Below are 17,244 nucleotides of genomic sequence, written 5' to 3' on the forward strand. Positions count from 1 at the left end.
GTTCATCCATCATACAGTCAGATTTACAGCTGCACTTTTTCTACTGTGACGTTATGGTGGTGGGGGAGGGGGGGGGACTGAGGGTTCTAGGGCAAGTAGTATTTTTGAAAGTTCTTGCTGAAGCCATGTAAAGACTCCAAATGCAACAAGCTGACAGATGCACATTCTTTTATTTATTACAACACGAGAGAACCTACAGCATGTTTAACAGTTAATTGACCAACAACACCCATGTTGCTCCTGCTTCCCCAAAAGACACACCTTCAGCTGAGGAGCTGAAGCTGCTACAAATCTGTTTTCCCTCGATGTCAGCTGAGGGCGACAGAGGGAGGTGTTCCCCCTTTCCCGGTTCTCAAGATTTTCCTCAGTCCACAATAAACTTTCATTTTGGAAAGTGGACAAACACACACACAACGGCGGTCGTCATCTTGTCCTGCAACGGTTCCCCGGAAAAGCTGGACAAGACTGGATTTGACGTTTATTGTACTTTACAAAACGCGCGAAAGGAACATAGTAAGAGCACAGGTGGAGCTCTCCGCAGCGTTTCTAAAAGTCTGGTGTCATCTTCCAGAAGCAGGAGACTGCTGGGACAAGGAGATAAAAGACAATGACAGAAAAGCCTTTTCACTGCTGGCTAAACCCGCGTTTTTAGTTTTTTTTTTGCTTCCTTGCACGTTTACTCCTCGCGCGAACCTCAAGGGACACCTGGAATGGAAAAACTTCATCAGGCTCGTCTGGACTGTAAAAACTCCCAAGAAAGAATGAAGTAACCGCAATGGAGCCGGACAATGCCCCGTACTCCAAACACAAAAGCACTGGAGTCGGGGGGTAAGTCAAAATGCCCGTTTTTTTCTCTCTGTTTTTGTAATGGGTTATCATTAGCCATTGAATGTGCTCGTGAACATCACTTGCGTCAAAACTAATGCTACTCGTGTTAAGTTGCTAGTAGCAATGATACAAGTTGTGACATTTTACAAGAGTAGTCTGTTGCAGAACTATATCAATGTAGAACTCCACATTTACTATAAATATTTGAACGTATTAAGCAGTTATTAAGCGTAAACAGGTGGTTATAGGGTGCAGGATAGCTTATATGGAAACTATTTTACTCTGCTCTTCAGTGGGAGCAAGTTTAAGCAGCCTGCTGTACTGTTCTTGGAGTTGTATCTTTGCAGCTTGTACCAGAATGAGATGCCAAACGATCTGGGACTGATTTGAGAGAAATGTATGAGAGGAGGAGACAGCTCTCCTCCCACCTTTTCTCTCCTCCCAGCTGTGCATCTCACTCAGCTGGTTGGCCATCTGTCCCAATGGGAGTGGAAATGAAAGTCAAAATCTTGCATCTTTTAACCACTGCTGGCCATATGGGTCACAAACTGCACCCCCCCCCCTTTTTTGTTGTTTTTGAATGGGATGTAAAAGTTCCAACCTAGCAGTTAATGTGTCAGTGGTCGACCAGTGGTTTCCTGTGGCTCTCTGGACAACCACCATTGGAATGGATTTCCTGTAAGTGCATTCATTATGGCACTTGTCACTCAGCCCAGTTCACTTCAAATATCACCTGTTCCATCCAGTTTTACGTACAGCATAAAACCAAATCCTTAGCTCCAAGAGTTTAGAAACATTGTCCCTGTGATACTGAGTTATTATGTATGCCAATTTAACACCTTCAGAGGCATGCCATCTCTATGTGAGCAGTAAACACTCCTGTTATCGCTTGTCTTGAGAAAGAAAACTCAATGGTGTAAAAGAATCTGCTTATTGGCTGACGAGATGATACCGACACAGTTGATCCCATTCCAGTTGAAGGACTACATGTTCTTTTATGGCTTGAGAAAAATCTGCACATTTGTTTTAGAGCTATATCAAAATCTGCAATCAAAAAGTGAATAATACAAGCTATAAAAGCAGTTTTCCTCATTTATTGATAGGTTGTGTTAGAGATATAACGGGGCATTGATATATAAATGATGTTACATTACTGATTATCTTTAACTTGGAGTGGTAGGTTTTAAGGTGATGCAGTGTTTTGTAGGTTTGTCAGAGGTGTTCCTGTGGGAGCACTCACCTAGCCCTGCTGAGCAGTAGCTTATCTGATCAGGCAGCAAGATAAGACAAAGCTTGTTGTCCTAAAACAGACATTGGACACTTTGAACAAAGCAGAGATGTTGCTGCTGCTCTTCTGCAGCAGATTAGATCACTGTGGAAGTACATGAGTTAATGGCAAATACAATAATTGTAATTTTCTTCGAACTTAGACTTGTTTTAAGTTTGGCAACTTCTGATTCAGTATTGCGAATCAGGGATTCATTAGGAGCTGAAACTATTAGTTGATTAAAATAGCAGAGTTGTCTTACAGCAAGTAGGCACTGCTAAGTACTGGGTGCAATCCCTGGTCCGGGCAGGGCCTTTCTGTCTTGAGTTTGCATATTCACCCCATGTTTGCACAAGTTTCTTTGTTTTTGTGCATGCTAGGTAATTGCTGCCATTGACATAGACACTGAGAATACAGTTTACCTTTACCTTGACTCTAATATTTTGTAATTTCTAACCTTTTTGTCTTTCTCTTTAGAAAAATTCTGATTCTTTGGACTATACTCTGTTGCACCTGCTCTCTAAAGTTGGCACAAGCACAAGGTAAGCAACTTTAGGACAAGGGTGGGTGAATGTTTGTGTTGTCCCATGACATGGTGCTCTTTGGATGTTTTTATATAACCCTTAGTGCTCCTCTAATACTGTATCTGAAGTTTCTTTCCCAAAATTCAGCCTTGGTGAGTCTGTAGCTTTTGAGGAGGAGAGAGTGCGGGGCAAGGTGGAGGCTGGGGGTGTGGCCTTGACCAACTGCCACTTTGGTAATTTGAAAGCCATGATGTCTCTCTCCTGGGTGGGCCAAATTCTCTGGCAACAGAGAAAGGGGAGGTAACCTTGCCCCTTATGACCTCATAAGGAGCAAGATTCCAAATCGGCCCATCTGAGCTTTCATTGTCTCAAAAGGCAGAATAGGATACCCAGGGCTCGGTTTTCACCTGTTACCATTTCTAGCCACTGGGGGTCCATAGGCAGGCTGAAGGAACACATATTAATGTTAAAAAAACTCATAAAGTAAAAATGTCATGCCATGGGACCTTTAAAACAAACATATTGTGTTGCAGCCAGTAGTGTTACAAATGTGCATCTCAGCTAGTGTGGGAAAAAGGGAATTCAAATTGTGATACTTTCAGGTATGCCTTGTGCACTAAACGTCAGTGAGACTGTTTAGATAAACTAGGTAATATTATCATTTTATGAAGTTGAATAGCTAAAGGGCACAAAATAGACAAATAAAGTGAATAAAACCACTGTTAGCAATTATACCAACACGGGCCCCTTATTGTGCTGATGTTTATCCAGAGATTATCCATGACCAATGTGATCAGCATCTACGTTTTCCATTAACAGCTTGGTAAGCTGTACCTCTGTCAACAACACTGTTTCATCTATCAAGGCCAACAACTCTGATTCATTATGTTTACTTGTCCCTAGAAAATATTTTAAGTAAGTCTTTGTTAGAGATCAGTCGCTCTTTGTCGCCCTTGCCTCCATAAAGTGGATTTTGTGTACTCAACACTTAAACTGGATTAATTTAAAACTGCAGTCGCCCGTCAGAATATTGGTTCCCATTCCTGGAATTGTTTCCTGTGCAACATGATGAGCATACAACACATCACACTCTACTCTCACTACATCCCATACTCTCAGTAGAAACATTAAAAACTAGCTGAAAGTAGAGCATTCGCCACATTGCCACACAATGAAAACATGTAGTAGATTTAATTGAAAATGGCCCAATGTATGTCTCTTGGCCCAAACAAGTCTCTTACCCTACACTTATACCCATACTTATTATATACAATAAAGGTATAATAAGTTTCCAAGGTTTTACATGACCCTTCTCCCCTGATTCCCAAAGTATTCTCTGCTTAAGAAGTTGAAGTGTACTCTTTCCCATGCTGACACACATTTATGTGCATCTTCAAGTCTGATGCCAGCAGCTTTAAGTAACATAATTAAGAGCCTTATAAGCATGCTTTTGTTGGATTTTGCTGTCAATTGGAGGAATGCAGCGTCTCCTGCAGCGGGGAGGCAGAGGGACCGCAGCGTTTGCTAACTTTAACTTCTTGTCTCATCTGGTATAGTAAATTCATCAAATTCAGTGTCCACAATGCTATTTTCTAATAAACTGTAGCTGTCATATATTACGGGACCCGCATGAGTGTGCATTTCATGTCACGGCTTTCGTTGCTGTTTGTCACTTTGCCTAAGATTGAGTGACAAGTAGTACTCGCTCTGTTGTTTACTTTACTTTGCGAGTGATGACGTCCTGTCACTGTTCCAGTTGCTCGGGGAGAGAGAGTGGATGACAGTTTGGTTGGAGCAGCAGATGGCTCGGCAGAGTTGTTTAATTACGACTTTATGAATTTTCATAAACAGCTGAAGGAGCTTCTGTGCGCGTTATACGTAGCGGACATCCTGTTGTACGTATGCCCTATTTCTGATACCATGGCGGCCGAAATTTTATCGTGGCGGGCCGCTATCAACATATCAACATAAGAGAAACATTGAAGGAGGTGTTCATTTGCAATCTCTCAGATTCTAATGAAATGTGTCCGTTAAAGAAAAAAAAAATACCAGCACACTGTTCTGTATCATTTGCATCTATGTTGTCTGCTCGTTTCATAAGAAGTAGTAAAAGTCATATATAAGGAAAGTGACTGCAATCACAAGCTATCTATTGTTTTTGTTTGAATGGTGCTGGCCATACTCCAGTGTTGGTGTACTGCAGTCTTTTCTACCACAGGGGTCACTGCATCTACATTTCGACCTCAGACACCAGAAGGAAACTTTACTGTCAAAGTGCACAGGCCTTTAAATGTAGTCTTTTTTCACAGTTACTATAGTTACACATGCCTAAGCTGCCTACTAATTTCCTCCTAAGGGTCATCAAGGTCAGCCACAGTGCAGCACCCTTGGAGCAGATTTGAGGACGCAGTACTGTAAGTCAATGTAGATGTAATACCAGCCTGCTTCCAGATGGCTCACATGTCAGTGCTAGGAATCAGACCAGCCATCCTGGGGTGACCCTCTCACTCCACCTTAATGCCAGGCATCCATTAGATTATAGTCAATAACTCATATGTAAAAAGATAATAACCATGCAAATACACTCACTGATGTAAGGAATTGTGATTGTGTTGCATCACAACATCAGACCCTTTAAAAAAAAAGCCATTTTAATGTCACATGGGGAAAGTATAACTGAGAACGTTTTTGATTGAGTTTCAGAATCTTTGTAATATCTGGCTCTGGCTGGTGGATGCATTAATGTGCTTAGTCGGAGGCCAACAATTCACTCCCTGTTTCTTGAGGAACAGTGTAATACAAAAACATATTTGGATGCAGAGTTCTTGGTACAGTAATTTTGGTATTTAGAATTTCTAACCACAAACTGTGAAATAATACAATGGGCTGCCTATAGATCTATAGATATGAGAAAACATGGACTTCAACAAGGCATTCAGATTTGGCGCCCCTTTCGAGTTCACTTGCATTCTCATTAGAATATACTGCTTTTCCATCCCCGCACGGCTTGAGAAATACATCACTGAAAAAAGTGCGCCATATTTTCTCCAATCAGTGCAGACTGGGCTTTTTGGGTGTAGGACTTAAAGAGACAGGCGCTAAAACTGCAATGGAGCGTTCCAGACAGCGGCAAATTAAAGCATGTAGAAAATGTTCTAGCCCAACAATAAAAGTTTAAACCTAAAAATGAGCATTTTGTGTCTCCTTCAAAGGCATACTATGCAGTTTCCATTTTTTGTCAAACAGCTACCCCTAGAATCGCTGTGGAGTACTTATATTTATTTAAATGTATTATTTTTCGTAAATACCACTTAACCAGAGCTGTCTATGGACGTACATACAGAGCCTGACTTATCTGCTCTTACCGGAGTCTCAGTCCTGTGCCCAGCTGAACGGAGTAGGGCCTGCTAGCTGCATGCTAGCATTGGGTATCCCTGGGTGAAGCCAGGTTTCAGTGATAATCAAAACACAGCAGTCACAAACGTAGCAATTTCCAGCGAGTTGTAATTCCAAGTCGTCTGTTTTATGCACCAGGGATCTGGCATTGGAGAGATAAAGGCTCGATAGAGGTGGCTAGCCTTAGCATAACACCGGACCTGCAGCCCCGCTCTGCTTCCTCTCCCTCCTCTGACTGTGCCGCCTCCTAGACCCTCCAACAATCAACGGAGAGCCCGGCGGTCTTGGTATGTCGTCGGGGATGTTGTGCGTATAATGAAAGACACTATAAATAGATATTTGGTGCCTGCTAGTCACTGAGGTTCTTGTGGATGTTCTTAGAACAGATAGCAGTAAAGCAATTTGTAATTCTCGCGAGATCTGCCGGGTTGCCACCTCCCAAACTTGCGTTGCAGGTTTCCCAAGCGGTGTCCCTCCCCTGCTTTGCCATCGGCATGATTCGCCCTACTACGAGTTCGTTTACCATCGAAATGACTTGAAAGCTTTTATATTAAGGTACAAATCTTGCATAGTGTGCCTTTAAAAACAAGTTGTGTTACTTAGTGCCAGCGCTTTTCCAGAATAAACAAATGGTGCTGGAATGTAGAGTGGACATGCATAAATATGTGCACTTCCCTGCTTTCTGAGAAAAGTTGTTTCCTTCTCTAGCATTGCTTTGTCTTCAGGATGTGACATAAGCAATTTTTTTCCTAGCTCATCAGGAGGTCACAAAAGGCCTCAGGCTGCCTGCCTGCCTGCTAAGATTTACCGTAGATGTGCAGGGTAAGCTGAGAGTAGATCACAAATCACACTATGAAAGATCAGTTTTGCTTTCCTCATACCATATTAACAATTCAAATGAGTGCTATATGGGAAAATTCAGCTGAAGAAAATCTCCTTCTATTTCAGTTTCTGTTTGATATTTCTTTTCCATGTGTGGGTTTTTCAATCCAGCTAACCTCCCGCTAACTGCACACACAGAGCAGGGTTCTCCCCCCCAACATGTCTAGTGTCTATACTTGTTTCTCATCCGCTGAGCTGTAATGAATCATTTAGCGGTTTAATTCACATTCCACATTTGTTTTGTATTAGTCCAGAAGAGGACAAATATTTGAGATCTATGTGTAAGCTTTTAGTTTTGACATTGCATGTACTGCAAAGATTAATGTACTGTAATCAGTATATGCTGATTGGCTGGGGATGATACATTTTTCAGTATCACAACCAGTTTGTTATCAAATTTCTCTCAGTGGACAATGAGATGCTGGACCGGAAAAGGCTGATAACCACTGTTGCTGAACAATGTATTTATTGTATACATATAGCATGTGTTGTAATGAATACTCTTGTAATAAAGCTGTATCTTGCTACAGGGAAACGTGGCTTTAATTAAACCCTAACACAAAGCTGTGGATCCAGTAATGGGAAATACCCACTACAGGACGTTAGCCCTGACTTGCCGCTCACAGCTTCCCAACAAAAGCCCCGGATTGGAGAAGTTAGTCATGTCCCGGGCTTAAACTGTATATTAATGGCCAGCGCGTGTGTGATGTCATCCACTGGTTTGTGGAGACCTGCTATCCGGCGTTGAGTTTGCCATTACAGGCGCAGCCATCCTGATCGCGGATTTGATGATATTAGACGCGAGGGAGGAGTGAGGGAGGAGCCTTACACTCTGCGATACGTTTCACACTTTCACTGGCAATCACATCATAGCCATGCCCTAAAACACCCCCTGCCTTATCGCCAATTTTAAAATCAAGGAGACCATAATTCAAAAAATGAACATCATTATGTGTTGCAGAAGACTTTTGTTGCAGAAACTAGCCATTCAGACCATAAACTCATTATGAAAATGCTTACTGAAGTAATGAATCAAGTCATAAGTGGGTCACTTTCTCATAGACCTCTACAAAAACAAACCTCCTTTTTCTGGAATTCACATAGAATGAAAGTTCAAGGCACTTGCACATTTGCAGCATTTAGCCGAACCGGATGGGTTGTCCATTAATATTTACAGTCCAGTGTCACTTCTCTTGTGTGTTTTGTGACGTAACACAATTTGGAGAACAGACATGGGGATTCCTCCTGGGGAAAGATCTAGAAGTGTGTGGCCCCTTGTCGTCGGTCAATCACGTGTGAAAACAAGACAAGAAGACAGCAGGTTGTGTAATGTGAACGGTAGAGCAAAAAAGATTACGTTGAAAGTCTTGTAGTGGCAACGTAGCTGAAATAGGAGTTATATTGACCGATATATATATATATTTCAAAAAGGAATCCAGAAATGCGTTACAAAACATAAACAGATTAACATTAGTTATTTGTAGTTTTTTATAAGTTCTCACTAACCCTATAATATGATAATAATTTGTTTTATGTCACAACATAACAGAGGAACATCAAAATATATTAAGGTTCTGATAAATAAAATGAATAAAAATACAAACTTAAGAAATGAAACTTAAAGTCCTTTGAACAAAAACACATTAACAAAAAAAAAATCTGTGTTGCCAACAGGGACGTTGTAGAGTACCCTCTGGTGTACAAACTATGAAACGCCAACGCTTAACGTGGTTAATAACATGGTTGACAGTCCGTTTCTATTTTTTTAATATTCATTTATCTGAAGAATGAATATTTAAAAAAAAACATCGGTCCGCCAATATATTGGTCGGGCTCTACACAGAACACACCAGCAATTAAACTGTGAGAAAAAACACTGCAGTGTGTTGTCATGAGCGTGGGCCCCTGTCAGAATGACGAATAAACCCCAACAGTGTCCTCTCCAAAGACCCGTTCAGCCTCCGTTACCCAAGATTGTTCTAACTGAGACAGATGTAACAATTACGTAATTTGCAGCGGGCAAATTCTATACAGCCTTCTTAAATAGTTTTGCCACAGGATTGCCATTAGTCTAACTGTAACCTTGGGAACTCCCAGCTTGGCATTCTTACATTACTGCACTTTGGTTTCTTCATTTTAGAGTTTGATGCAGATCATTGCACTTGGGTGGGAGGGTGTAAATAGGTCTTGTGCGAATTAATACAGTATCTTGTTTTAAATAGCGTATTAAGGGCAGATGTAAAGTGAAATGTTATGCAATTATTTTTTATTTTTTATTTTGGAAGAATTCATAATTTTCTTGTATACAGTTCTGCAAAACCCTTTGTGTCTGTGCCTTTACCAAAGTGTTAAGTTATTTGGCAAAAATAGAAATTATTTTGTTCTGTCATGCTATATCAACTTAGAAATCATCATATTGTCAAAAAAAAAGATAGCTCTTGTTCGGTATCTTTAGGTGCTTTAAGAAAACAAAGCTAAGAGTCCCTGACATCTCTTTCTTGTTTCTCTGAAGATGTGGATGTTCTGCAGCAGCTTGGGCTTTCTGGGCGAAGATCAGGCGGGTCATCATCTTCAGGTGCTCGATCCATCCCTAATGGCATTATCCCCTTCAAGTCTGGAGTTATCCTCACTCCGAGGGCCCGTATCCAGGTGCCTCTGTACACTATTATCCCTGCTACCTACAGCTCCTCCAATCTCTCTGTGATCCTCAGTTTGTCTGTTCATCGCATCAACAGTGCTTTTCTTTTCTCAGTTCTATCTAAAAAAAGGAAACTGCTGCTCGGAGTGCAGTTTATACCAGGGAAGGTGGTTGTACACGTGGGGCAGAGGAGCTCCGTAAGCTTTGACTATGATGTCCATGATGGCCAGTGGCATAGTCTGGCTTTGGGTATCCAAGGCCACCAGGTGCTCTTACACACTTCTTGTGGAAAGAAAAACACACATGCAGATTTGCGTTCGAAAAAAGAAGTGGCTCTGGATGCAGAGGGCTCTTTCCTGCTGGGCAAAATGAACCAAAACTCGGCGCCATTTGAAGGTGCCATCTGTCAGTTTGACATTTATCCCTCTGCTAAGGCAGCTCATAACTATTGTGATCACATTAAGAAACATTGCAGAGAAGCCGACACATATTGGCCCATGTTTTCACCCTTGCTACCTCTATTTTCAACAGACCCAAACATCACTGTCACTCATATAACTCCACTGTCATTGACAGAAATATCCAAAAAGGCCAGGAAACCTAGTTTGGCCTTGACTGAGGAAATCACCAGGACTACGATTCTTGTCCCAACTGATCCCTCGCTGATGCTGAACAAAACATCTGTGTATCAGACTGTGATCACTCCAAAACCTGGGTCTGTGTCTGTATCTCCACCGTTTCATCCAGGGTTGGAAATTCCGTTTAAGTTTCAGACTCAAACTTCTACTACATCTCTTCGGATCCGCATGACACCACCAAACCGTAAACAAACTTCACATGGCAGTGAGGAAAAGAACACAAAGAAAGGAGACGTTATTTCACAGAAACCTTCTTTCGAACGAATGGATTTACCTGCTTCCACCCGACCATCCGAGATAAAGCCAAACCTCCATATCACAGCTGCTTTCACGCAGGGGTCTCCATCAAACACCCACATTCACTTGACCACTGTAGCTCCAAAGAAACCTGAGCCACAAGTAAACAGTGTTCCAAATGTCAAACCTACTTCACTTATTCCAGTCACTCCAGCTGCAACAGATGGCTTCCAAACATTTGACCTGGCACCAACTCAGTTCTCACTGCTGGTTGGACCACCTGGACAAAAGGGAGAACCAGGACCGCCGGTGAGTGTACAAGCTTTAAACAAACACCATACACACCTGTCCCTGACACTCATGCATGAGTATGTGGATGTTTCTCACATCTTTGAGCCACAACAAGTGTTTCTTTGCATGCAGTGCAGGAATATCTGTTTATCTTATAACTTTTGTATAGGCTTTTGTTTTATTATTTTATGAATTAAAATAATAACTAATGAAATAGGTCATTTGAATTGTAATAGATGCAAGTTTCAACTCTTAGCTGCAGTTTTCCTATGCTTTGGGCCAACTCCCAAACACATCTTTTGATCACAATGTCAACGTATTAAATGTCCGTTTGCCTTCTTTGATGTCCAGAACTGCTGCTGACGTGGATAGTGACAAGTGGTTTTGGGGTTTTGTTAGCAGTCACCAGTCATTGCATCTCTAAAATGTTTGCTTATTGGATAATAGTGTGATATTGTGTAATTGATTCAGGATTGCTCCATTCCCTGTCTTGCATGAAATACTTGCGCATTTAATGTTAAGGACTTTCTATCCCTGTCCAATTGTTGCTATTTAATGTGTGATTTCCTTTTTAGCAGCAGTGGTAGAAATAGTCAGGTTCATAGCTGACCTTTGCCAGTTAGTGTCTGTCTGAGTGGAAGAGCTGCCGGTGAGGTGTTAGATTCCTCTGAGAGGCAGCGTGACTGCTCAGAGAATAGATACTTAAAGTAGGGTCAAAAGTAAAAAAGGATAGAGCACTTGTGCAAAATTAACCTTTTAGAATAAAAATATAAAGGGTTATACAGTGCTTTATTCCCATTCTTTAGTGCTATAGTATTTTTCCTTCTTAAGCACCACAGACCTTTTTGGTGGGAGTGTAGGACATGGAAAGTTGTCTTTTCTTTTCTTTAAAATACAGACTTTACAATGGCTATAAAGAAAGCAAATCAAATGTATGTAGGTGTGTATGTAATACATAATATATACTGTATGTAAAAAAATGCATAGGTCATTCAAACTATTTCACTGTAACTATAACATGCTTGAGTGTTACAGTGCTCATATATAATGCTTTTTGGCTTTTCCCCTTTCCTTTATTGTGTTGTATATCTTTTTTGTGTACATTTTAGGTTTACAAAGTGAAAAGACGACAAAAAGTGCGTCACTTTGTAACACACGATAATGCTCGCCTAGTTGCTAGCATGGCACGCCCTTAAACTCTACTTCTGATTAGCTAGCAGTACTTACTTCTTACTGCATGTTTGAAAGATGGTACAGAAGTGAGATGCCTCACTCTGTAGCTAAAACAGAGAACTCAACACACAGGGGGGAAAAAAGGAGCTGCAGCAATGTGCCGTACATAAATATTTGGTGTTTTCTGAAAATGAAACCATGTAAACCTGTTGTATTATAACCTTTAAATACAATTATGGTTGACAATAAAATATATGAGACCTAGACAAATGTTCACATCACGCTACAAGCTTCAGTGTTAAAATGCTAGAAACATTACTATTAAAGAGAAATTCATTAGATCATCTCAAGACTGCTGAGTAAGACTGACCTTTCAGAGCAAAGTGCAATAAATGTGGTTGGGACTATTGCATCTTGTCATTCATCAACCAGTGTTGACTGTAGACTATACATTTATACTGACCATGTGGTCCTGTCAGGCACTGATCCTTTGTTGAACACAAAGTTTCCTACATTTTTTCATTGTTAAAAGGACTTCTCTATTTTGTATTGGATCATGTTTGACCAGAAGAATGTTTTAAGTAAAGCTTTTCTGCTTTGGCTGCGAGGAAAACCACAGCTCTGCATGCCCGTGAAGCCCATTATTTTATGAAAGAGAAGTACTGTTACTGATGCTCATCGGTCCCTGGTGAACAGTAAAGGTTACCTTCCTGAGGGCTTTCACCATTGTATTGTTTGTTAATGTTTTAGTATAAAGTCCAAAAAGATTGCTGAGTCAGGTATAGATTCTAAAGTACTGTAGGTTGAGGCAATGTTATAATACCATTTTAGTGATGACTAGAAGCACATGGTTGAGTTTTTCTTCCCCCTCCATTGGGATTGACACTAGTGGGCCACAGTCTGTTTAAGAAGGCATAGATTTCAAGTGCTGACAAGAGAAGGAATATCTTTGAAATTAAATGTGACAGAGTCTACTGCAACCTTTTTAAAACATAGTTTTTAAGTGCTGATGAATTCTTCAACAGACCTAAGCTCTGAAGAAGAAAGCATCAAAAGAAAAAATGATGCCTAGATAATCAAGTAAGGTTTTCAGTCTAATGGGGGGAGGGGGGTTCTTAAAAAAACATTTAGGGGTTTCTGTAGGCTGTCAACACATGATCAGCAGCATGCTTATGCTCTATTGTGTAGGGGTGCACAGATCCCATACGCTGGATTGTTATCTTTGCTGACAACCCAATCTCATATCGGCCCTGTTACCAATCCACAAATAAATACAGTTAAGTATTTCAGACACATCTATTCATTAATGGCTAGCAATGGATGTCTTAGTGCCACAGCAATCCCATGTTTCCTTACATAAAGATGATTCCAATACTTTAAGCAGTGAGGTATACAGGCTTACAATTTGGCTAAAACAGAACACTTGTATTTGTTACTCTGTGTTGGCAAATACCCGGAGCTGAGGTATTATAATCTATCTATAAAGACTTGAGCTCAAAGCACTGCTATTCTCTCACCCTAGCGAAACTGCAGCTTAAACAGTTTATCATGTGTGGACTAGGGATTGACAATGCTGATGCTTATACCGATTTTCTTTTTTCATCAGCAGATATTTGGAGCCGATACTGCTTTTGCTCCATAAATTAACATCATAAAAATGTAAACCCTGCCACACTGATTTGGTTTCGGAATCTACTCTGCCATTTCTTTAAAAATAATAAACAAAAACACAGATCAGTGTCATTTCTGCAATCATCTTACATTCATATCCCCCAAATTATGTTTGCAATGTGGATCACATGGATGGGTGCACTGCATATGGTTAACTGTGCAAGGCTTAAAGGCTTTCATCAACATCTACAACACAGCCTTGATGATGCATTGCTTGCTGAGATGTTATAAGACATATATAATCAGGGTCATCAAAAAATGTCCTTTGTCAACACATTTTAACAATTTAAGAAATCAACAAATCTGAAAAGTCGCCATTGAAATAAAGTGCTTGATTTGTAATTTAAGACTGCCATGGTGCTAGTGGTGGAGGGGCAGTGCATGGTCTGCACGTAAACGGCAGCGTCTCCAGCAACTAAGAGCTGCCTGTGCACGCCTGTCTGTAAATAGTGCTGGGGAAAAATTGCCCTATGCAATACAAGAAAGAACGAAAATATAGGCGATATATCAACGGGCCGATAAAATCGGTCTACCACTAGTGTGTACAGCCTGATGGTTGCAGTCTAGATAATCTAAAGGTAGCTGAAAGCCTTTTGGCTTTTCATAAAGTGTTCTGGCTGAAAGAGTATAGTTAAGGTTGTTGTTCCTGTCTGAGTCAAACAAAAGTGCTCTATACATCTGTCATTATTACAGTAGCCCAATTTTGAGCTGTTTTTAGGCCTATTTCCTTTTCCTCTTTCTTCAACCTTCTGAAGTCATGGGAAAATAAGTTACAATCCTCAAGCAAACTCAGGCTCTCCAGATTGACCCGTCATTAGGTTTGACCTTTCGGAGCTTTGCTAATTCATGTATGAAATTGTTTTAAAGCTAGCTGATGCCCATAATTAATGTGATTGGCTGTGGCTGGAACCAGCGCCGACCTCCCTGCCAGTGCAATGAGTCAGACTTACAGTCCGTGCACTGTAGTGGTTTTGGGCTCAAATTATATTGGCTGCACCAGGACAAGAGTGCTCTAGCCTCTAACAAGACATCCTTATGCCTGCCAGCATCTCACTCACTGAGTGCTTTGCAACTCTCAGCTAACTTTCTTTAACGTATAATCAGAAAATTGCTCAAGATGTGTTGACTTATCATCCAGCTTGAGAGACTTTTACAGGATTCATTTATGACGGGAACACTTGAAACTCTCTTTTACTTTTCAAGCTGTTCAAGACTCCCTTGAAATGACACAATTAAAGGCAGCACCTCTTATTTGACTTGCTTCACTCTATCCTTGAAATATTTTATATTTTCTTTTTAGGGCCTCCAAGGACTTCCAGGGTTGCCAGGAAAGCCTGGGAAGAGGGGTCCAAGGGTGAGTTTCTCCAAACCAGTGACAAGTTTCCCATTTACCTTCCTATAGTTCCTATATTTCCTCTTTTTTTCATTTGCTATTTTCATTTTGACTCTAAAATCTTCCATAATGTATTTCACTGCATCTTAATGATACCATTATCATGACTAATCTGCATTATAGTGAGATTACACAATTAGCAGTGCACTGAGATGGAAGACCTTTATACATTTTGATAAAGCACACAGTGACGTCTTTGGATTATGGAGCATTATTCCGCCAGACTTTAGTTTGCTTTGGCTCTGGGTTTGATCAAGCTGTGTGCCTCTGCTGCCAAAGTCCATTTGTAAAGCTGGAAAGCACACAACCATACGCTACAAATCTGCTGGTTGCCTATGTTAAATAAATTGAATACATATGGTAGGTGTGAGCTGTACATGAAAAAATAAGGTAACTTTTGTTAGTATATAGAAAAAGTCCTTTTTATCCCATACACAAAGACTTCCGACACTTAAATTAGGCATAGCTCCTATGTTACCATCGATGAATACTTCTAGTGTATTAGACTGAGTCCCCCTGTGCCATATCTCTGTCAGTCGACAACTGTGAGCTCCTGATGGAACCAAACAGAGTGATTGCAGATGTTATTTCAAGATCATGTTTTCAGAAGAAATATAAGAAGAGAGAAAACACTGGGAGATGATTGGTCCCAAGGGATGGTTTGTTATTTTAATTCCTTTCTAAGACTGTATAACTAATGTTTAGTAGTTAGTGGGTGCCCATTAAACTACCTCTTCATCCACCATATATGAAAATGAACAATGCAGAAGTTGAATTTGGCATCACAGTTAGTCCCAAGCTAAAATAAATATGCTAGAACCTAGCGCAGTGAAAAATTGAAGAGATACATGACTTGGTTGCTCTTTTGCAGAGCTCCTGCTGAAGTACTCCTGCAGAGTACTTGTGCTCCTGAGAAGTGTGCGCATGAGCTACCTGTTGCAGCCCGTGAGACTGTGCCTTGCGATCAGGCATCGGAGGGGTGGGCTGTGGGAACCCAATCTCTTTAAACAAGGAAGAAAGAGGGCTTTGTCCCCATCTTATTAAAGGCATTTAAGACCCTGTCTGGAGCTCAGCGGCTCTATGCAGTAGTACACCAACCTCTATAGAGTTCATTCATCATCAAGCTCTTGAGACCCAACTGCAGACCACACCGACAAAAAGAAAACAAGAAAAAAAAGAACCTGAGGGTGCAGTTCTGTTTTTTACTGATTGTTTTCCTGAACCATGAGAATTTTCTCTGGATAGTTTGCCTGATTAACAAAAAATACCACACAGCTACACACATGATCTACAAAAAGCTCTATAGTGGACTCTGGTCTGGGCATTGCTTGCACAAACAGTAGGAATATAAGCTCCATTCACTATTATAGAGGAGTTTATATTTTAAACATATCATACTTCATTATGCAGAGTTGATTAACAGTAACTCCCAAACTGCTCAAGAAATTATCACACTGTGTTTCTTGTCTATTTCCCCTGATACTAAGTTGCTTTAAGTTGTATGCCTTAAAGTAAAGTCCTACTATAATACAATGTAGAACACTGTTGTGCAATTTGTGTAAATTTTTCAAGAAAGACATGTTGAAACTTTTAAATCAAGGTTTGTTTGAAATATATTTACAGGAAAGAAGGCTGGATGTGACTCTCAATCCTAAGTATTACATTCCATTACATGTCATTTAGCTGACGCTTTTATCCAAAGCGACTTACAATTGCTACATATGTCAGATGTCGCACGCCTCTGGAGCAACTAGGGGTTAAGTGTCTTGCACAGGGACATATTTGTTTATGTTCACAGTGGGAATCAAACCCAGGTCTCCCATACCAAAGGCATGTGTCACATCCATTGCTAATGGGTAATATATTTGCTTATTTTGAAATGTCACAGTGCCAAATACCTTTTTAGTTAGTACAACAACATATAGTCATCTTTATTTGTGAAATTATAAAGCATAAACTTACAGTATAGTTTCTCACATTGTGCCCCTATTTGTCAATGACAATTTTTCAGGGAAATTAAGTAGAAACTTGTGGACATAAAGGTGGATCATGGATCATGTTTTAGTAAAAAAAAGTTTGAATGTGACTGGTAATCCTTGGAACTGCTGTTGGTTGATAGTTGGATTCACATTGACTACTTTTTAGTTTAAGACTACTACCAGACAAGTTCAATACTTTGGATTGTATTAAATGTATTGCAATGAGCAATTTTAAACTTTGGAAGGCCCTTGTCTCATTTCACTTTCACTTTTCAAATCAGGTGTAGAAAATGCTGCACCAAGATATGATCCGAAATGAATAACCGG

General features: G+C 40.4%; 1 protein-coding gene across 2 annotated transcripts in view; it reads left to right on the forward strand.

Moving 5' to 3' along the window:
• Positions 1-279: 279 nt before the first annotated feature.
• The window catches only part of col27a1b (collagen, type XXVII, alpha 1b), a 66,491-nt gene continuing 49,526 nt past the window's right edge, over positions 280-17,244 (forward strand). For both annotated transcript variants that reach the window (XM_034871670.1, XM_034871671.1), the window contains exons 1-4: positions 280-828; positions 2,573-2,637; positions 9,410-10,719; positions 14,846-14,899. In XM_034871670.1, coding sequence (XP_034727561.1) covers positions 776-828; positions 2,573-2,637; positions 9,410-10,719; positions 14,846-14,899 — 1,482 coding nt within the window. In that variant the 5' untranslated portion in view covers positions 280-775. The remainder of the gene's footprint in view (positions 829-2,572; positions 2,638-9,409; positions 10,720-14,845; positions 14,900-17,244) is intronic.

The sequence above is a fragment of the Etheostoma cragini genome, chromosome 5, assembly GCF_013103735.1.
Source record: "Etheostoma cragini isolate CJK2018 chromosome 5, CSU_Ecrag_1.0, whole genome shotgun sequence".
Classification (NCBI taxonomy): Eukaryota; Metazoa; Chordata; class Actinopteri; order Perciformes; family Percidae; genus Etheostoma; species Etheostoma cragini.